The 22,612-nt window shown below is 29.4% G+C and overlaps 1 protein-coding gene, 1 non-coding gene and 1 pseudogene across 3 annotated transcripts; 2 read left to right on the forward strand and 1 right to left on the reverse strand.

Annotated features, from left to right (window-relative positions):
• Positions 1-1,531: 1,531 nt before the first annotated feature.
• Positions 1,532-1,638, reverse strand: LOC149498924 (small nucleolar RNA R71). Its single transcript, XR_016319176.1, has one exon. It is a non-coding gene; the product is annotated as a small nucleolar RNA R71 (small nucleolar RNA).
• A 17,418-nt stretch (positions 1,639-19,056) lies between these two features.
• Positions 19,057-22,145, forward strand: LOC149498925 (fatty acyl-CoA reductase 3-like). Of its 2 annotated transcripts, XM_089717329.1 has the most exons (10): positions 19,057-19,195; positions 19,353-19,456; positions 19,534-19,736; positions 19,819-19,919; positions 20,061-20,253; positions 20,432-20,593; positions 20,843-20,924; positions 21,291-21,545; positions 21,717-21,844; positions 21,941-22,145. In XM_089717329.1, exons 3-10 carry the CDS (start codon positions 19,678-19,680, stop codon positions 22,095-22,097), a joined length of 1,137 nt encoding a protein of 378 aa, XP_089573455.1. In that variant the 5' UTR covers positions 19,057-19,195; positions 19,353-19,456; positions 19,534-19,677; the 3' UTR covers positions 22,098-22,145. The 2 variants fall into 2 exon arrangements, with proteins under 2 accessions (XP_089573455.1, XP_089573457.1); XM_089717331.1 differs by lacking the exon at positions 19,057-19,195 and having other exon boundaries at positions 19,715-19,736.
• On the forward strand, positions 19,117-19,653 carry LOC149498926 (fatty acyl-CoA reductase 3 pseudogene; annotated as a pseudogene).
• Positions 22,146-22,612: the final 467 nt, after the last annotated feature.

The following is a 22,612-nucleotide window of genomic DNA, read 5'->3' on the forward strand; positions in this document are numbered from 1 at the left end:
TCCAAGCTACCTATCACTAGTTCTTATTTCTAAACTCTTAATCTTGTTTATTTCTTTCATTATCTTTATTGATTATGGAATATTTATCAAGTATTGTTGAGTTTTATTTAAGTACTATGTGTAACTAAATTCTTATACTAGGGGTTTGATGTAGCTTAATCTCTTTTCCAATTTATGCAATTAGATTTATTTTTCCTTATTCAAGTTATGATTTATTGATGAACTTAATGCTTCTAGGCAGAATTTTCCCCTATATTGATTTATTTCAATTATCACTATCGGAAGAAGGATCTTTGATAAGAAAAGGTTAATAAAACACATGAGAATAATAACTTGATGCGGAAGCTATATGGTTTGACTCATGGGGGGGTTTTTATGATTTATCAACCTTAAATTGTAAATTCATGAACAACTACATAACTTAATGATTTAATTCATATTTGATTGCGCTATTGGAAGATAGGTAATTAAATGGAATTAAAATAGCTAGCAATACATCGGAAGAGCTTGTTAGTGAATTAAGAGTTGTTTCCCCTACTTGAATAATTAAATTGATTAATGAACTAATGAAATAAATTGGAAAGAATTAAGTGAAATCAAAACCCCTAGTAGTTTTAAATCCTTGATTTCTTTAATCAATAATTGCTTGCTTGATCTCTTCTTATTCTCTTTTATTTGCTGAATTTAATTTCTATAAACAATTTCCTCTTTTATCGTTTAAATAATAATAGGATAATATAATTTTGGTACTTGGTACACAATCCCTGTGGACACGATACTCTACTCACTTTATATTACTTGTAGCGATTTTCGTATACTTGCGAAAAAACCTTGTCAAGTTTTTGGCGCCGTTGCCGGGGATTGGCATTACCAATATCAATACGAATTATCCTATTATTAATTTAGACATTTATTTATTTAATTGTTTTTGTTCATTTAAATTTTATAAAGAATATCTCAGGTCTTTATGCAAAGAAGATCAAGAAGAACTGAACCCCTGATTTTTTATCCAGAAGTTGAGAAAACTTGCCGTAGAAACAACGCCGCTAGAAGAGCACGAGAAAACAGGTCAAAACAACAAGCAAATATGGACGACGAAATCAATCCTCAACCTCAGAACAGACCCCTTGCTGCAAATCCTCAGATTGGACAACAACAAAATGTTCGCACCTTGCGAGACTACACCACACCCTCTCTTAATGGAGCCACCTCCAGCATCACTAGACCAAGAGTGGAAGCTAATAACTTTGAAATCAAACCAGCAATTATTCAGTTGCTTTCCACTTCTATTCAATATGGGGGACTCCCTAGTGAAGATTCAAATGCTCATATCACTAATTTCCTGGAAATCTGTGATACTTTTAAGCAAAATGGTGTTTCTGACGATGCCATTAGATTAAGACTCTTTCCTTTTACTCTAAGGGATAAAGCACGATCATGGTTACAATCTTGCCCAGCTGGAAGTTTTACAACTTGGGAAGAATTAGCCCATAAATTTTTGGCTAAATTCTTTCCATCTTCTAAAACCACCAAATTGAGAAATGAGATCATGACTTTTGTTCATCATGATCAAGAAAGCTTATATGAAGCTTGGGAAAGATTTAAAGATTTATTAAGAAAATGCCCTCACCATAGTTTGCCTAAGTGGTTACAAGTTCAAACTTTTTATAATTCATTGTCACCTAATATTAAGATTACTTTGGATGCAGCTGCAGGAGGATCTTTTGAAAGAAAAGAGATCGATGAAGCATATGATTTAATAGAAGAAATGGCAAGCAACAGCCATTATCAAAGCAATTCCGAGAGAAGGAAAACTGCAGGAATATATGAGATCGATGCTATCACTGCACTCAATGCTAAGGTGGACAACATGGTAAGAAAGTTAGATTTATTAACCACTAAATCTGTGAATTCCATTATGCAAGCTTGTGACAGATGCAACGAACAACATGAAATTGGAGAATGCATGCTAGATTCTGCAAATCCTCAAACCTTGGAGCAAGTGAATTACGTGATGAATCAAGGGAGAAGGAATTACCCATACTCAAATTCTTATGATAACAGGTTAAGAAATCATCCTAATCTTTCATATGGTAATCCTAATAATACCTTGAATGCACCACCAGGTTTCATATCTCCAGAGAGAAAGTCTCATGACGATCTCCTCACTGCCCTCTCTAAATCACACATGGATTTCATGAACGAAACTCGAGAAAACAATAAAATCCAACAAGCTGCGATAAGGAACTTGGAGATTCAGATGGGACAATTTACAAACATGATGGCATCCCGACCCCAAGGTACGTTACCTAGTAATACTGAGAAAAATCCTAAAGAACAGGTACAAGCTATCACCTTAAGGAGTGGCAAACAGTTGGAGGATATGCCCAGGATTGAGAGAGAGAAGGAAAAGCAGAGAAAGGTTCCCATCATTGACCTAGAAGAGAAGGAAGAAGTGAAACCTTATGTTCCACCTGTCCCTTTTCCACAAAGGTTGAAGAAAACGCAAGACGACAAGAGCTTCCTCAAATTTCTTGACGTTTTCAAAAAGCTTCAAATTAACATTCCGTTTGCTGAAGCTCTTGCTCAAATGCCCAGCTATGCAAAATTCTTAAAAGAAATCCTAAGCAAGAAAAGAAAGATCGATGATCAAGGAATGGTGAAGTTGACAGAAGAGTGTAGTGCAATCATTCAGAATAAATTGCCTCCTAAATTAAAGGATCCAGGAAGTTTTTCTATCCCTTGTAATGTTGGAAATCTTAATTTTGAAAAAGCTTTAGCAGATTTAGGAGCCAGCATTAATCTTATGTCTTATGAAGTCTTTAAGATGCTAGGGATGGGAGAGCTAAAACCAACTAGGATGTCTCTACAGTTGGCGGATCGATCAATCAAATATCCGAAAGGGATTGTAGAAGATGTGCTTGTCAAGGTAGGTAAGTTTATCTTTCCTGTTGATTTTGTTATCCTTGACATTGATGAAGGTAGAGAAGGATCCTTAATCCTTGGAAGACCATTTCTTGCAACTGCAAGAGCATTGATTGATGTACATGAAGGAAAATTAACCTTGAGAGTGGGTCAAGAGGAGGTTGTATTTAACGTTTTAAAATCTTGTAAACTTCCTATGGATTATGATGATTGTTTTAGGATTGATGTTATTGATGAATGTGTAAAGGACACTCTGCATATTAAAGATAATAATAACATTAATCCAAGAATCATAGATGAGAAGGAAAGTGAACCACCAAAGCAAGAACTAAAACAACTTCCATCTCATTTAAAACATGCATTCTTATGTGAGAATAATTCTTTTCCTGTTATTATTTCTTCTCACTTAACATTTGATCAAGAGGAAAGGTTGTTGCAGGTTCTACGAAAACATAGAAAAGCTTTAGGATGGTCAATTTCAGATTTGCAGGGGATAAGTCCAAGTGTATGCATGCACAAGATCTTGATGGATGAAGATTACAAACCTTCAATTGAGCATCAAAGAAGATTGAACCCGAATATGAAGGAGGTGGTCAAAGCAGAGATTATAAAACTCTTGGATGCTGGCATTATCTATCCAATTTCTGATAGCAGTTGGGTAAGTCCTGTCCAAGTAGTCCCAAAGAAAGGAGGTATGACAGTTATTTCTAACAAAAATAGTGAGTTAATTCCAACTAGAACTATCACAGGTTGGCGTGTGTGCATTGATTATAGGAAATTGAACAAAGCAACACGCAAGGATCATTTTCCCCTACCTTTTATTGATCAAATGCTTGAAAGACTTGCAGGTTATCCATACTATTGCTTTCTAAATGGTTATTCAGGGTATTTCCAAATACCTATTGCCCCCGAAGATCAAGAGAAGACCACTTTCACCTGCCCTTATGGTACTTTCGCCTACAGGAGAATGCCTTTTGGGTTGTGCAATGCCCCTGCAACTTTTCAGAGGTGCATGATGTCTATCTTTTCTGACATGCTTGAGAAATTCATTGAAATATTTATGGATGATTTTTCTGTGTTTGGTTCTTCTTTTGATTCTTGTCTTTATAACCTCTCATTAGTGATGCAGCGATGCGAGGACACTAACCTTGTTTTGAACTAGGAAAAATGTCATTTTATGGTTAGTGAAGGAATTGTTTTAGGCCATAAAATCTCACAGAAGGGGATTGAAGTGGATAAGGCCAAGGTGGAGGTAATTGAAAAGCTACCGCCTCCAAATTCAGTAAAGGGAGTAAGAAGCTTTCTTGGCCATGCTGGATTTTACAGAAGATTTATCAAAGATTTCTCCAAAATCACAAAACCTCTTTGTAATTTGTTAGTTAAAGATGTTCCTTTCAATTTTGACGAAGAGTGTTTAAATGCCTTTAACAGATTGAAGAAAGAACTGACTTCAGCACCCATCATTGCTACACCAGATTGGAGTCACCCCTTCGAGCTTATGTGTGATGCTAGTGATCATGCTATAGGAGCTGTTCTTGGGCAGAGAAGAGAAAAGAAATTGCATGTCATTTATTATGCTAGTCGTACATTAAATGATGCACAATTAAACTATGCCACTACTGAAAAAGAACTCCTGGCCATTGTTTTTGCTTTTGATAAATTTAGAGCTTATCTAATTGGAGCTAAAACAATAGTGTACACTGATCACTCTGCTATTAAATATCTATTAGAAAAGAAAGATGCAAAGCCGAGATTAATTCGTTGGGTTCTTCTTTTGCAGGAATTTGATTTAGAAATCCGTGATAAAAAAGGAACCGAGAATCTTGTAGCGGATCATTTATCTAGGCTTGAGTTGGGGGACGAAGAACAAGCAAATTTGAATATCAATGAAGATTTCCCCCATGAACATCTTTTTCTTCTAGCTAAGGCACAAGCTCCCTGGTATGCTGATATAGTCAACTATCTTGCTTGCAAAATCACTCCTCCCAATCTTTCTTATCAACAAAAGAAAAAATTTTTTCATGATCTTAAATACTATTATTGGGAGGAGCCATTTTTGTTCAAGTATTGTAGTGACCAGCTCTTTCGACGATGCATACCGGAAGAAGAAATAGATAGTGTCCTTCGATTTTGCCATTCAATGGAATGTGGAGGACATTTTGGAGCAAGCAAGACAGCAGCGCGGATTTTAGAAAGCGGTTTATATTGGCCTAACTTGTTTAAGGATGCCTTTAATTTTGTTCGTCTTTATGACCGTTGTCAAAGGTTAGGCAATATTTCAAAGCGACATGAAATGCCACTAAACAACATCCTTGAAGTGGAGATATTTGATGTTTGGGGCTTGGATTTCATGGGGCCTTTTCCATCATCATATTCCAACCAATACATTCTAGTAGCGGTGGACTATGTTTCAAAATGGGTGGAAGCTGTTGCCCTTCCCAATAATGATGCCAAAAGTGTGATGAGCTTTATCAAGAAATATATTTTCACACGACATGGTACTCCAAGAGCAATAATCACAGATGGAGGTAAGCACTTCTGTAACAAATACTTAGATTCCCTTCTTTCTAGATATGGTGTTACTCATCGTGTAGGTAGCCCATATCACCCTCAAACGAGTGGGCAAGTGGAAGTCACTAATAGGGAAATCAAGAAGATATTGGAGACCACGGTTGGGCAATCAAGGAAGGACTGGTCCAAGAAACTCGATGATGCTCTTTGGGCCTATAGAACTGCATTCAAAACACCAATTGGCATGTCTCCATATCGAATGGTATACGGTAAGGCTTGTCACCTCCCTGTTGAGCTGGAGCATAAGGCATATTGGGCAATTCAATTTCTTAACTTTGATACTAAGGAAGTTGGTCAAAAGAGGCTGCTTCAATTAAACATGATGGATGAAATGAGGCTTCATGCTTATGAAAATGCCAAAATCTATAAAGATCGCACCAAACAATGGCATGATAAGCATATTATCCTACGGAATCTAAGAGTAGGCCAACAGGTATTACTCTACAACTCTAGACTCCGTCTTTTTCCAGGAAAGCTGCGCTCAAGATGGTCTGGCCCATTCACAATTAAAGAAATTTTCCCGCATGGAGCAGTTGAGATAATAGATGGTGACCGAAGTTTCAAGGTTAATGCTCAACGTTTAAAGGTTTACCAAAGTGGAAACTTTGATCCCGTTAAAACTGCTATAAGTCTTGATTAGCTTGAATCAGGTTCAGTACGTCAAGCTTAACGACGTTAAATAAAAGCGCTTGTGGGAGACAACCCATTTTATTTTCTTTTGATTTTGATTTAATTGTTGCTTTTTAGTTTTTGCCTTGGATATTATATATTGCTTTTTTTTTGTTTTTAGTGTTTTTGTGACTTTATAGCTTTGCTAAACTCCAACACCCGGCTCTATTGTATTTTTCAATACAATGATGGTAATAATCACTACACTTTCTTACTCTTTTATTACCTTATTGATAATATGATAAGTTTGGGGAATTGAATAAAGCTCATTGAGGACAATGTGCTAAACTAAGTTGGGGAAAGAAGTTTTAGATAAAAATTTAAATTTCTTTTGTTATTTTAATTTTATTTTGTTTCACTAATAAAATAAGGTTGGAATAATTGTGAGCAAGTTTAAAAATTCTCTTCAATTCATTAACTTTTGATTAAATCAGTTGTTCTTCGAAGTTAATTATTTTTCAGCTTGAATTTTAATTTTTAATTTAACATGCTTCTTTGGTTTAATCATTTGTTTCCAAGATTATAAACATCAACTTTTTGAGAATTTTATGATAAATAGATGTGTTTTTCATAAAAAATTATTTAACCTTGGCATTCCTAGAACAAATTAGAATTTTCTTCGAGACAAAAATTTTAAATGCTTACATTTAGAAAGAGATGATTAAGGCATTCTTTGTTAAAACTTCATATTTAGCCTAGACCACCTAAGTTAAAGTATGACCCTTGCAACTAATTTGAAGCCTATATCAAAAATTTATTGTTCACCCTTATTTGAACCTAGCTATTAAACCAAATTAATTTTCTACCTTAAGTGCAATAATGTGAAATTAAAGGATTTAATTTTTATTAAAACATAGCAACAAAGGGAGACAATTTCATTAGTACTAAAAAAAAAAAAAAAAAAAAGAAAAAAAAAAAGGAAAGAAAGAAAGAAAGAAAAACCCCATAAGAGAAGCAATTAATCAAGAATTTAAGTTTGGGGAACTTTAGCAAGGGAGAAAATATCAAAAGTGCTATGAAGAGACCTTGCCAAAAATAACTCTAATTTCAAGCTAGTAAGAGACTTCAAAGTTAGTTCCCCTTTACAAATAAAAATTCGTTTTTAATATAAATGAAAATCCTGATATTAAACATTATTTGTACTTTTATATACCATATTATCCTTTTCTTTACTTAGCTAAGATTATATCCCTAAAACCCCATTACAACCTAAATAAAGACCTTTTGATCTTTTAAATTGTATGCATTTAAATTGTGGAGAAGAAATGACTATTTTTGCCTATGAGAATGTTGAACTTGTATTCAAACATCTTATTTAAAGGTTAAATGATTTTTGTAAATTCATATTCTAATTATCATAAGTTGAATAATTGTTGATGATAAAAATCTTGTTAACTTATGTTTAATTAAGGGAATGTGTTTTATTGAAAATTAAATTTTGGGTAGAAAATGATTAGCATAGGAAACACATGATTTATTCTTATGTTAATGACTTTGGGTACTTATTGAAATTGTGAATGATTATTCCATACCATAATAAGCTAATATTTTAGTTTTGTTGCTTGAGGACAACCAATAGTTTAAGTTTGGGGAATTTTGATAGGTGTTATTTTTATAATATTTTTAATGTGGTTTTTATTAGGATTTGTAGTATTTTTAATTACTTTAATTAATTTTTATTTATGTTTTTGTTCAAAGCTCCCTTGAATCATGATGCACTTAATCTTAAGGAAATTTGTAGGGTTTTGGCACAGAGAAGAGTAAAATAAAGCAACACACTCATGCCTTGCCGGTGCTAGTTAGCACACCCGTGCTGGATTTAAGGAAAATCAAGTGAAGACACAGACTCTAGCATACCCAGACCGTGATTGAGAGAAATTTAAAGTCTAATGAAAATTTTATTCCCTTAAAACAAGGAGAATTTTATTCCCTTAAAACAAGGAGAATTTATTCTCTTAAAACAAGGAGAACTTTATTCCCTTAAAACAAGGAGAATTTATTCCCTTAAAATAAGGAGAATTATTCCCCTAAAACAAGGAGAATTTATTCCCTTAAAACAAGGAGAATTCATTCCCTTAAAATAAGGAGAATTATTCTCTAAAGAAGGTGGGATTTCTCTCTCATGAAGTCTATATAAAGAGAGGAGGAATTCATTGTAAGGGGATCATCTCTCATTCTATTTTTCTTGTACAAAGTTTCCTCTCTTCAAAATTTCAAGTATTCAAGAGTTGTGCAAGATTTCAAGGAAGCCATCCAAGCTACCTATCACTAGTTCTTATTTCTAAACTCTTAATCTTGTTTATTTCTTTCATTATCTTTATTGATTATGGAATATTTATCAAGTATTGTTGAGTTTTATTTAAGTACTATGTGTAACTAAATTCTTATACTAGGGGTTTGATGTAGCTTAATCTCTTTTCCAATTTATGCAATTAGATTTATTTTTCCTTATTCAAGTTATGATTTATTGATGAACTTAATGCTTCTAGGCAGAATTTTCCCCTAGATTGATTTATTTCAATTATCACTATCGGAAGAAGGATCTTTGATAAGAAAAGGTTAATAAAACACATGAGAATAATAACTTGATGCGGAAGCTATATGGTTTGACTCATGGGGGGTTTTTATGATTTATCAACCTTAAATTGTAAATTCATGAACAACTACATAACTTAATGATTTAATTCATATTTGATTGCGCTATTGGAAGATAGGTAATTAAATGGAATTAAAATAGCTAGCAATACATCGGAAGAGCTTGTTAGTGAATTAAGAGTTGTTTCCCCTACTTGAATAATTAAATTGATTAATGAACTAATGAAATAAATTGGAAAGAATTAAGTGAAATCAAAACCCCTAGTAGTTTTAAATCCTTGATTTCTTTAATCAATAATTGCTTGCTTGATCTCTTCTTATTCTCTTTTATTTGCTGAATTTAATTTCTATAAACAATTTCCTCTTTTATCGTTTAAATAATAATAGGATAATATAATTTTGGTACTTGGTACACAATCCCTGTGGACACGATACTCTACTCACTTTATATTACTTGTAGCGATTTTCGTATACTTGCGAAAAAACCTTGTCAGTATTCATAGTACATCAACTGTAAAAAAAAAAAAGTGCATTAATCTGATTTTTAGACTGGAAATTTAAATTCATATATATATATATATATATATATATATATATAAATACTCTAAAAAATAATATAGATATACACCTAGTCAAGATAAATTTTATAGTAAAAAGAGAACAAAATCTTCTTATAGAAACAAAAATAAACAACCTTCTAAAACTACAACTAAAACTTCTTATAAAAATTTGACTTGTTATAATTGTGGTAAAAAAGGGCATACATCTAAATTTTGTAAATTTAATAAAAGATTACATGAATTAAATTTGGAAGAAAATGTTTTAAATAAAATATACGAACTCTATATTGATTCGGATTCTTCGGAATCTGAGACTAATAAAAGTGAAAATCAAATTGATGAATTAGGAACTACTTCAAGTTCTTTCAGTTCATCAAAATTTTCTTTAAACATGTTATCTAAAGATCAAAGTAATTTATTAACAATAGTTAATGATATTGAAGATCAAGAAACTAAAGCTAAACTTCTTAAAAAACTAATCAAAAGTTTTGAAGATTAGGTGTCCGCAAATCCGCAAAGTCTACTGAATTAAGTATACTGAATTTTAGCATTTTTACAAAGTCTATTATGTAAAGGTTTTATCATGCAATTTAAATTTGGATAAAAATCAATAACATAATTTAAACAACCAAGAAAACGCTGTAATTGGGTTTTATTAGAAATTTCATCAGGAAATTTTTCACCAAAAACAAGTGCTCTTTCTATAGGTTGAATCTTACCTTGTTCTATATGATGTCCTAAAAATCTTATTTTAGTTTTAAACAAATCCATTTTAGCTTTACTTAATGCTAAACCATTTTTCTCGATAAGCATACAAAATGTTTTTAAATGTTTAAAATGATCTTCTAGAGTTGTACTAAATATAAGCACATCATCAATATAAACAATACAAAATTTATAACATGGGTTAAAAATATCATTCATGATCCTCTGAAATTCAGAAGGAGCATTTTTTAATCCAAAAGGCATTACATTCCATTCGTATTGACCAAATGGAACTGTAAATGCTGTTTTATATCTGTCTTTAGGGTCAATTTGAATCTGCCAATAGCCAGATTTCATATCAAATTTACTAAAAATATTTGCATTATAGAGTTGCTTTAATAGATCTTTTTTATTTGGAATAGGATACCTAATCCATTTTAAAGCTGCATTTAATGGTTTATAATTTATTACTAATCTGGGAGCACCTCGTTCTATTTCAGCGTTTTTATTTACATAAAAAGCTGCACAAGACCATGGGCTTCTAGATTTAGAAATTAATTGTTTATTAAGTAAATCTTGAATTTCATTTTTACAATGGTTAATCAATTCAGGACTCATCTGAATTGGTCTAGCTTTAGTTTTAATGGTTTTTTCATCAAAATCTTTTTCATATGGTAAGTCCACTATGTGTTGTTTACGATTCCAAAAAGCATTTGGATGGTCAGCACATAATTTGTTTTCCATAAAATTTTTTAGAGTTGAGATTTTATTTTGGATATCCTCAGAATTTAATTGGTTTTTAATTCTATTTAAACATGCATTATTTTTCAAATCTTTTAAGTTTTCTTCTTTAGATTTGATTAAAGAATTTATTTCTAACATTTTAATTGAATGAGCTTTTAATAAATTTAATTGTTTCTTTTTAGGTTTTTCCGTAAATTCTAGTTGAGCCTTACAATTTTTTATTTTAAATTTAATACAATCCTCTTTAACTGAATATGGTGTGATGAGATTTATAAATGGAGTGCCTAATATTACCATATAATTTATCTGAGGTGAAAGTAAAAATACTGTGTTTATTTCTAAGGCTTGATTTATGATTATTGCATCTGTCTTTCCTATAATTTCAAGTTTAGATTTGTTGGCTGTACTTAATTTTTCACTAGTTTTTAACCAATATCTTTTAGGAACTAGATCAGATTTTATACAGTTTAAATCTGCACCTGTGTCAAAGAGTGCAATTGCATTTATCACAAAATCATTTATTTGAATGTTTATTTTTACTAAGTATTTTCGTGAAGTGATTTCTTGTAATAAATTGAGAAAATTACAGTCTATATCTTCATCTAATTCATTTATTTTTAAATTATTATCTGGTTCGTCTTCTTCTGAAGAAGAACTGGAAATAAGTTGAGATTCTAATATTTTTATTTTTTTAGAATTTTGTTGAAGTTGGGTTTTTAATTCTTTTACTTCATTTTTTAGCATCTTAATTTCTTTATATAATTCTTTAGTAGAGTCATCGATATCGACCTTTTTAGGTTGATTTTTATTTAAAATGGTAGTTAGATCATAAGTATTAGACTGAATTTTAGGAGTAATATTTTTTACGTCATCGTCGTCTTCAAAACTTTTGATTAGTTTTTTAAGAAGTTTAGCTTTAGTTTCTTGATCTTCAATATCATTAACTATTGTTAATAAATTACTTTGATCTTTAGATAACATGTTTAAAGAAAATTTTGATGAACTGGAAGAACTTGAAGTAGTTCCTAATTCATCAATTTGATTTTCACTTTCATTAGTCTCAGATTCCGAAGAATCCGAATCAATATAGAGTTCGTATATTTTATTTAAAACATTTTCTTCCAAATTTAATTCATGTAATCTTTTATTAAATTTACAAAATTTAGATGTATGCCCTTTTTTACCACAATTATAACAAGTCAAATTTTTATAAGAAGTTTTAGTTGTAGTTTTAGAAGGTTGTTTATTTTTGTTTCTATAAGAAGATTTTGTTCTCTTTTTACTATAAAATTTATCTTGACTAGGTGTATATCTATATTGTTTTTTAGAGTATTTATTTCTATAATATTTTTTAGGTTTATTGGTTTTAGAACATTGACCATCACATCGCTGGTTTGATACGAAATTATAATCAAATTGCTTACAAAATGATCCTAATTCTTTTTTAGTTTTTTGCATTTCATATTTTATTTTTCTTTGAAGTTTTAGATCATGACATATTTGTAAACCTTCCTTTTGAATTATACTAATTAATTGTCCATAGGTTAACTTACTATAAGGTATAGGTTGACCATGTTGTTGTTTAATATGATTTCTAACTTTTTCTCCCAAGAAATAAGGTAACCCAGCTAAAAACTTTTCTTTCCAAAAGCTTTGATTAGAGTCTTCCCTTAACATTAATCTAGTGAGAAAAGTCGTTTTATAATTTTGAAAATCACCTAAATGTTTACATTTTAAATTACTAAGTAACTCGGCATTTTTATCTTTTAAGTGAGATGGATCTCCTATAAAATGAAGTGAAATGGTGAGAATTAAAGATGACACCGCATCTTGAATTACTTCACCATTTTCATCATATATAGGTTCACCTTCATCATTTATTTGAATTGAATTTAGAATTTCTAAATGTTGTTGGTCAGTGAGATGATAATCCCACCATCCTTTAAGTTGGCCGGTAAATCCAGCAATTAAGATTTCTGCTATAGCTTTATCAGAAATGATTGACTGTGTTTTATAAGCATTTGCAGCCATTGTCATTTGTTGCAAAATACTTAAGATATTATATTCACTTAAACCATCTATGTTCCATTCATAGATTGTTGAAGCATTATATTTAAATTGAGATATAGTATTAGGTTTATCAACAATTCCTAAGTCTGGTGCTCTATTTACTATTTCTCTATGATGATTTATAGGATTGATTTCAAATTGTTGAATATTTTCTGAGTCAGGTTCACTAACATCAGAGTTGGTGTTTTCTTCAATTATATTTATGTTTCTTGATGCTGATGATTGAGGAGTATCCTGAGCTACATGTTGGGTAGTCGCAGATCTAACTTGAATTTTACTTAATTGATCTTTTAATTGATGTACAAATTCTTTTTTACTAGATTGAGAAATTTGATAAGGTTTAAACATATGAGTTTTTACCTTTTCTTTACCTTTTACAGTCTCATTTACAATTGGTTTATCTTCTAATAAATTTTCTATTCGTTTTAATTGTGTATTTAAACAAATTAAACTTGCATTACTAAAATTATTTTGTTCAATTAATTTATTATTTGTATCATTTTCCCTTATATTTTTAAATGGAGCACAGACAATTTCATGATCTTGATGTTTTAATTTACTAATTGTTTTAGGTGGAAAATCACTTTTAATTGTTTGATCATTTACTATCCATTCTGGTCTTTTATCTCTTACAGTAATTGGATTTAAACTTTTATTAGAAGAATGTTCTTTAATAAATTTATACCAATCAAAGAATTTAATGTCAGTTTGAGTATTTAATTTATAATCTAAATATTCATATTTTAATTCTTCAAAAGTATATTGTTTTAATATCTGTTTCATTTTAAGTAAATTTTTAATTTTAGATACTTCTTTTATTAAACTTTTTTCTATATCTTCTTTATTAAGTACATTTAATTCCCTGTTGAGTTCACTAACATTTTCAGTTATGGCTGAAGCTGTTGGTGATACTGGAGGTGTATTTACTAAATTTGATTGTTGATTAACATAATTATCTACAGGATTATAAACTGCCTGTGGTATAGAATTACTGTAATCAACACCTTTCATTTTTAAATTTGGAATATCAGAAGTAGAAAATCTTGGTTTTACTAATGTTTGAATTATTGGTTTAGGCTCAGTCTCTTTATACTTAGCATAAATAACAGAAGGTATGGATGAAGTAGGTTTATCATTTTCATCTGTAGTTACAGAGGAAGATGACCCTGCATACCTCATACTTTGACTTCTATTAAATTTTAAAGTTACTTTACCATCTTCAAATTGTTCAATTTTTTGCAAATTGATGTTTGGTTTTACTTTATCAATAACTGGAGGAGGTACAACCCCTTCTAAAATCCATTCATCTGGAAGTGTTATATCCTTCCATTGGATGGTTTTAGGAATTACTGTGTTCGTTTTAGTCAAATCTGTTTGAAGAAATTTTGTTTCACCAATTTTAGGTTGTAGTTTATATTTAGTACCAAAAGCTGAATTCATTGCCTTATAATGAATTTTATAAATTAAAGCTATAGGAATTGATCCTTGCTTCATTTTATAATTATGAGTTTTAATTTCCAAAACTATACTTTCTAAAATATTTAAATCATTTAATGAGACAGTCATATCTGGATAGACCTCAAAGGAGATCGGTCCTTCACTTAAGCTAGTCTCAACTGATCCTAATAAAGAATCTTGAAAATTTAAAAATCTAGCGTCTCTTACTACTGCAAGAATACTAGTATTTAATCCTTCTCTGGTTAAAGGTTTTATTCCCACTTGAATTAATCCTATATGAATATATTTATATTTTTTACTTTTATGATGTTGCAAAGTTTTAGAAGATAAAAGAGTTATTCTTTCAAAAGGTTTACTTAATTGAAAATCTCTTTCTTCGGTTTTAATTACATAGTCAGTTTTAAATAAATTAAATTTATTTATTTTATAAATTTGTTCTTTATCAACTTTAGGTATTTCCCATTCATCAATTGCTTTACTAAAATCTTGTAAAATTAATTCATTTCTATTTATTACCCTTTTAATTTCTGAAGGATCTGAGTCATCAGATTTAATACTACTTACTGATCTACACAATAAAGGATCCATTTTAATATATCAAAGAAGTTTTGACGATCCTGTTATACCCTTCCAGGTTATACCCATTCGATGCCCCTCATGGGTCTTATACTACTTCTGGGTTCAGTAGGAATAGGGTTCAGTGGACAATACCAACACAAAATTGATATATTTCAAATGAAAACTTTATTAATGTTAAACAATAAGAAGTTTTAAACTTATAGGCTCTGATACCAACAAAAGAGAAAAGGACCGTTTAATTACTCAGACACAGATATTAAGTTGATTTTAATTTTTACAAATTAATAAACATATCATACATATCAAAACCTATATAAGCATGAACTAAACAACGATCATTATCAATATACATGTTAATCAAAATATCATTAATATATATGTCAAATAATATACTATTATCAATAGGATTTATAATCATATAAATCATTACTATTTTCTTGGTACGTAGCGTTGTAGCACAAGGTTTCCCTTGTTTATCAAGTGCAATGATAAACACCAGGAGGTTATGTGTTTCCAGCTGATATACCAAAGATTTTTAATTTTAATAGTATTTATATATATATATATATATATATATATATATATATATATATATATTTCACCAGCTATACAATTAAATGTACATTTGAGCAAATGAATATAAAAGGAAATTTTGATTGCATGAAATGAAATTCAGCTTGTAATTATAGGAAATGTAAATGAATAGAAATTTGGAAAAAATATAAAGATAATGATTGAAAAATAAATAATTTTTTGATTGATTGACTCATCCGATAATTGATTTTGATTGGTTGGATTTGTCAAAGAATTGGTTGGGGACTTTCACTTGCGCATCTTACTCTTTTCATAGCTAATTAAATTCTCTAATTGTGCACATGTTTTTCATTTCTACACGTTTTATATGTATTAAATTATGCTACGTTGCCTTGATTTTCTCAACTGCCAACTTCATTCACCGCTTATCTCTTTTTGTAATTAATAAAAATTAATCAAATAATTAAATACATAAAATAAAATGAATCTAAATGGATTACTACTAATTAAATATTGACAAAACAATTTAAACTAAGCTCATTCCTTAAATATAAAGCCTAAGCTTAAAATAAAAAAAAAAAAAAGAGTTCAACAATTATCCACCGTATTAAATTGATCTATTGGGTCATTCTTAATATATTAGCCATTTTAAAAATCCAATACCCATTGAAATTTTAAATGTTTTTTTTTAAAGATATGCAATCCCGAACTTCTCTCTACAGACTCTAAAAAATCATAGGATTTTATTACTACCTAACAAATAATTATTCTCGAAAGTCTCATATATGATTTAACTCATTCATATGTCCCGCATTTCACTACTTTAGCTAGTTTTGTCATTCTAGAAGCATGCTAGGAGCTTTGCTTTACCCTCCCCTTTGATTTGCTTTATTGGGTGAATGTCACAGTTAACCGTCAAAATGAGAGTCAAAGGTGAGAGATTGAATTTTTATACCAAAATTACTCTTAATCATGTGGTAATTTTACATTTTCTTATTATTATTATTATTATTATTAGTATTATTATTATTCTTTTAACCTTAGATATGTTTTTTCTTTATTTTTTATTGTTGTTGCTTTATCTTCATGTTTGAAGTACTTCTTCCCCTTCTTTCTAAGGGTCTAGCCCCTTCTTTATAAGGTTTATTACTAAAATAAACTTATGGCATTTAGTTTTATTTAGTTGAATAATTAAATCTTGATTTGCATATGTGGATCTTAGATCTATGAAGTTTGGTACTGCATATTGTTTCTCTATTAATGCTATTGACGCATAGTGATAAGAACTTATTTGTGTATGTCATATATGCTACTAAGTTTTTTAAAAAAATAATTTCGGTATAGAAGATCCAAAGAAGTTATCTTACCATCTAAATAAATTAAAAAACTAATTGTTATTATAAAAATTTATAATTTTTTGTCAAAATCGTTTTCAAGCGGAATATGTCAAAAAATTGTTTCTCTAGAAACAAACAAAGCGGGGATCGTGAAGGAAAAAAGAAGAGAAATTAATTTAGAGTATTGAATTAAATGAGGATGCTATTGTTATTTTCTTTCAATTTGGAAGCTGTGTTGCATGTGAATATTAATAGTGTCCAGCTCATTTGCCATGTCATTTATTGATGTAGACGAAAGTGGCGCTCTTTTATGCGGTATATAAACTCCGGTAATGCCATATATAGACAAAATACACTTCATCGATAATCAATTATGATTTTCTGATCATACATCAAAATAGCAAAAAATCAAAATTTTCAAACTCTATTTATATAATTATTCCTTACTAATTACATTTAATATTAGACTTAGTATTATACATAATAGTACTATAAATAATAATTCTAATATGCTTATATATTGCTTTGTGTCAAATTAATTGAAGCATCAAGTTAGTTTAATATAAAGTGTCCTTTTACTAAAAAAATGAAAAAATTATCTTATAAGTGGTGAAAATTAATAATCAAAATATTATTCACAAACTCTATATTCTTTTAGCATTGTCAACATCGTGGACCCTTCTAAGGGTTGGTCTAATAAGCCGTTTGTACTAATTAAGTGCATTGGAGAGACTTGTGGTGAGGAATCATTCACAAACTGAGATATATACGTATTTTAGACAAGACATACTAACAGACCAAAAAACCCTATTTAATAGACCATCCCTATAATAATTACATGTAACCTACCCATACCAGTCAGTTTTCTTTTTTTTTGCCATTCTTTGCTATATACAAAACAATTTTTAAAGCCCATAATCGGGGGCAGTACGGCCTATTAAATGCATCGGAGCCCACTAGGAAAAGAATATCCAAAGGGAAGAACACAAATTTAAATTAAATAATTACATAGTTAGAAATCGAAGTTCCCAACGCATCACCCCTCACTACTAAGGTAGGGAATCATTTGCCCTACCAGTTAGATTTCATAATTAATTGTTAACTGAATTTTATATTTAATTATTATCTCTGTTTTATAATATTTATCACGTTTGAAATTTTATATTATTTAAAAAAATCAGTAAATTTGTCTAAGTTATAATAAATTATTTAATAAATTGATTATATAACTCTTAATTTAATACTAACTCTTTAAAAAATATTAAATTGAAGTAATAATTATTGGTTATATACAAAGGGTAAATATGGAAATAAAATATTTATTAATCCTTAAAACCATAAATATTACAAATATTTTACAACAAACTATTTTCTCAAATGCAATAAATATTATGGATATACCATAACTTTATGATTTTTATAGTCAATTGATATTTGTTCCAAACCTATATAATTAGCAACATGCAGGGCACTTAAATACAATGACCGAATTCCAGGATTTTTTCTCGAGGGGAAGTATCTTTTCTTAGGGGAAGCCAAACTATACTTGTCATTTCACAAGGAGAATAAGAAATAAATCTGATTAAAAAACACCAAAAATAGTATAATTATATGAGTAAATATATTGTATGTGATAAATTTTTTTTTTTAATTATGAATGACCATAAAATAATAAAGATAATTTGATATAGATAATAACTTTCCTTGTTCCTAAACATATTAAAAATTACAATGAAAATAATTTTAGTGTTCAAAATTTTAAATATGTTATCACAATTTTAAAATTCGATCGATTTAATTTCATATTATTTTTTTCTAAAAAATATTAAAATAGAATCGTGAGTTATAATATTAAATTCATCTGTTTTAATAAATTAAATACAATGTGTTTATTTAAAGAATTTAGAATTCAAATGATTTTTTAAGTTATTAATTTTTAACTAAATAACTTATTGAAAAAAAATTAACTACATAACTAATAATAAACTATTGATTATAAATTTATAATACTATTATATATTTTAATATTTATGTGGATGTTTGTATATTTGTAGAATAAGATCAAACATATAATTAAAATCAAATCCAAAACTAAATTTTACAAAGAACCTAAAATTAAATAAAAAAAAATCCAAGATAAAAATGAATAACTTATGAAATTAATTTATTATTGTGGGTTTGTTTAAAAACTAACCAAACTAAATAAAAAACTGGAAAGCACTACTCGAACTCAGGTTCAACGATTTTAATAATATAGTTTAATGCCATTAAGCTAAGAAGGGGGTTGCCCCTTCCACTGTCAGTCTTTACATAAGCTCCTATAAATATCCATTAAAGACTACGTAGAACACAATAAATTGTATGTAGCAATGGAGCTGGGAAGTATTGTTCAGTTTCTTGAGAACAAGACTGTTTTAGTCACTGGTGCAACTGGATTTCTTGCGAAGAGTACATACGTTCTCTCTCTCCTCAATGCAGATAATATATTTTATAATATAAAATATATTTTCAGCTTCTCTAATTATAAAATTTGAAAATTTTCAAGAATGAGGAACAAGAAATGTTTAGATTTGAATTATTTGCTTCTCTAATTAAATGGATGCAGTTTTTGTGGAGAAGATATGCAGAGTTCAGCCAAATGCGAAAAAGCTTTATCTTCTTTTAAGAGCCGCAGATACTACTTCTGCAAATCAGCGTTTCTATGACGAGGTAATTATTTTAATTTTTAAAATATGCATAATTATATGTATGACTATATTAATTTTAATATATGATTTATATTATAGGTATTAGGGAAGGATTTGTTTAGAGTTGTAACAGAAAAATTGGGTGCAAATCTAAATTCTATTATCGCAAAAAAGATTGGTATTGTCCCTGGTGATGTTTGTTATGAAGACTTGGGGTAGAAAGACTCTTCCTTGAGAGAAGAAATGATTAATGATTTGGATTTTGTGCTTAATTTTGCAGCCACCACCAGATTTGATGAGAGGTAATTAATTTAATGGTTGATCTTTCACTTTATTTGTTATTTTATTTTTAATTTTCATTAAATTAATAATTTTTTTATGCAGATATGATGTTGCACTTGGTACCAATACAATGGGAGCTAAGAATGTTTTGTGCTTTGCCAAAAATTGTCTCAAGCTAAAATTGCTTATCCATGTATCTACAGGTTTGAATTCCATAAGTTGTATATAATCTCTTATTAATTTATGAAATTAAACTTTTTTTTTTCTTGAAGTTGTTTATGAAATTAAACTCAGTATACCTCTTTATTCTCATGATCCAAAATGAAAAGTTTTTGTGTTTGCAGCTTATGTTTGTGGGGAAAGTTCAGGGTTTATAATGGAGAAACCATATCAGTTGGGTGAGACACTCAATGGTGTTTTAGGATTAAACATTGAGGAAGAGAAGAAATTGGTTGATGAAAAATTAAATCAACTTCAAAGTGAGAGAGCTGCTGAAGCAGACATTAAAAAGGCCATGAAAGATATGGGCATCAAAAGGTATAATTTATAATTGAACTTCACTGGTCAATTTTTTTTTACTCGATTCAGTAGCCTTTTTCTTTCAAATAATAATTTCAGTGATAGAAAGGATCTAAATCCGAGAATTTTTACTCTCTATATTTTTATATTAATTAGAAAGATTAACATTAATTTTATGTTAAACTGTTATTACTAGAGCAAAAACCTATGGGTGGCCCAACACTTACGTATTTACAAAGGCAATGGGAGAAATGATCATAGGACAGTTGAAAGAAACTCTGCCTGTGGTGATCATACGTCCTACCATAGTTACTAGTACTTACAAAGAACCCTTCCCTGGTTGGATTGAAGGTGCAAGGTAATTATCAAGAATATTAATTCAAAGTAATTATATATTTTTCTTTTGGTATAATCATGAAGTTTAATCTCATCACACCGTAGAAGGTAAAAGTTTTATCTGAGTGGTTGTACTTAATATATTAATTGTACATGATATATTTTATTTGTGTGATTGTACTTGGTATGTTAACTGTACATGATATTTTATCTGCCTGGTTGTACTTAATATATTAATTGTACATGATATATTTTATCTGCGTGATTGCAGAACAATTGACGCATTGATTACTAGTTACGGTAGGGGAGAACTACCATTCTTTGTTGCTGATCTTACAGCAATTGTTGATGTGGTGAGCAAAACAAAAATTTCCTCTAAATGCATAAATTTTTACCATATACTTATGGCGATTATTATTGTGGCCTCATAAATTTTACGGAGAATCTATTATGATTTTGAACTTTCATATTTCAATAATAATTATACCTCTCACTAAATAAAATGCGGAAGTGTAAGTCCAAGATTGAATAAAGATATTTCATCATTTTGGCGAGGAGTATAGTTATTATTGAAATGTGAACGTTTAGAATCATATTGAACCCTTGCAAAATTCAAGAGGCCACAAGAATAATCGGTCAAAATTTGAGATAAAATTATGCATTATGCCGTTATTAAATATTTTCAAGAATTAATCAATTGTTAGATTTAATATATGCAGATACCAGCAGATATGGTGGTGAATGTAATAATAGTAGCAATGATGAGTCGTTGCGATATAATTTATCATATAGGATCATCAGCAAGAAATCCGGTGACAAACTCCAAAATTAGAGATTACATGTACTCTTATTTCACAAACAAACCATGGATCCTCCAAAATGGAAAGCCTATCAAAGTTGCCAAAGTTACAGTTTTGAATACCATGCCTAGCTTTCATACATATATAGCAATTCGCTACCAGCCTTTGTTAAAGGTTTGTCGCAATTTCCTATTTTAGTTCTCCAGGTTTTTTCACTTTAACATATTGTAGATTTATAATTAATAAAATATAGCCAAATAACTTATCTATTGTATTTATACTAACAACATATCTTTCTATTGCACTTATATCAATATTTTTTTTTTCCAAAAAAAAAAATTGCAGGTACTAAAATTTGCAAACACCATATCTTGCCATTGTTTTCAAGGCACATATAGCAAACTCAACAGAAGAATCAAACATGTGATGCGATTGGTTGATATTTATCGGCCATATCTATTTTTTCAAGGAATGTATGTAATTGCTGCTAAATATATATTAAAAGTTAATTTTTTTTAATATATAGTTTTTCTAATATGATTAATTATTAATCTTCCATTTTCTTGCAGCTTTGATGATTCAAACACAAATAAGTTACTAAAAGGAGCTGAAGATAGTGGTGCAGAGACGGACAACTTTTTCTTCAACCCTAAATCTATTGATTGGGATGACTATTTTCTGAATACTCATATCCCTGGTCTTGTAAAATATTCTTTCAATCAATAATTAAATCAAACCAAACCACAATAAAGTTGATTGATGGGATTTGGTTTACAGTTTGATAACATGAAAATAATTTAATAAATTTTGTTAATTATAATTAAATAAACGTAATAAATTCATATATGATATATAACATATAACAGAAAAACAATGCTAGCAAAAAATTTATAACTAACTAACCATAGTTTAAAAAAAATGAAGAACTAAAAATAAACAAAGAAAATCATAAAACTAAGAAAAAATCATAAATTTGAATTTAAAAGTACTTGTAGACTATATCGTAGATTTTATAGTTGCTTCTGTGTTGTAGAGTTGTTTTCTTCTTTCCAGAGCTGGTTAGAATTGTCAAATATTATGTAGCGTCAGTTGGTTTTGCTACGGTTAACGTCAGTCCAACTTGTCTTGCGAAAATAATGTACACGTTCTCAATTTCTGATTACTTGGATTGATTCAGTTTTAAATGGTTTAATTAAATAAAAATTAAACTAAATTATTTTAGAGTAATTTATCAAAATTGT

Source organism: Jatropha curcas, chromosome 1 (assembly GCF_041381405.1).
Source record: "Jatropha curcas cultivar XTBG-Jc1 chromosome 1, XTBG_Jcur_1.0, whole genome shotgun sequence".
NCBI classification, from domain to species: Eukaryota; Viridiplantae; Streptophyta; class Magnoliopsida; order Malpighiales; family Euphorbiaceae; genus Jatropha; species Jatropha curcas.

Excerpts from the sequence above, each read along its gene's own strand:
- LOC149498925 (XM_089717329.1), top strand. The coding sequence starts at position 19,678 with ATGATTAATGATTTGGATTTTGTGCTTAATTTTGCAGCCACCACCAGA. Across the intron at positions 20,594-20,842 it reads GGTTGGATTGAAGGTGCAAG|AACAATTGACGCATTGATTA; the intron begins GTAATTATCAAG and ends GCGTGATTGCAG. Across the intron at positions 21,845-21,940 it reads TATCTATTTTTTCAAGGAAT|CTTTGATGATTCAAACACAA; the intron begins GTATGTAATTGC and ends ATTTTCTTGCAG.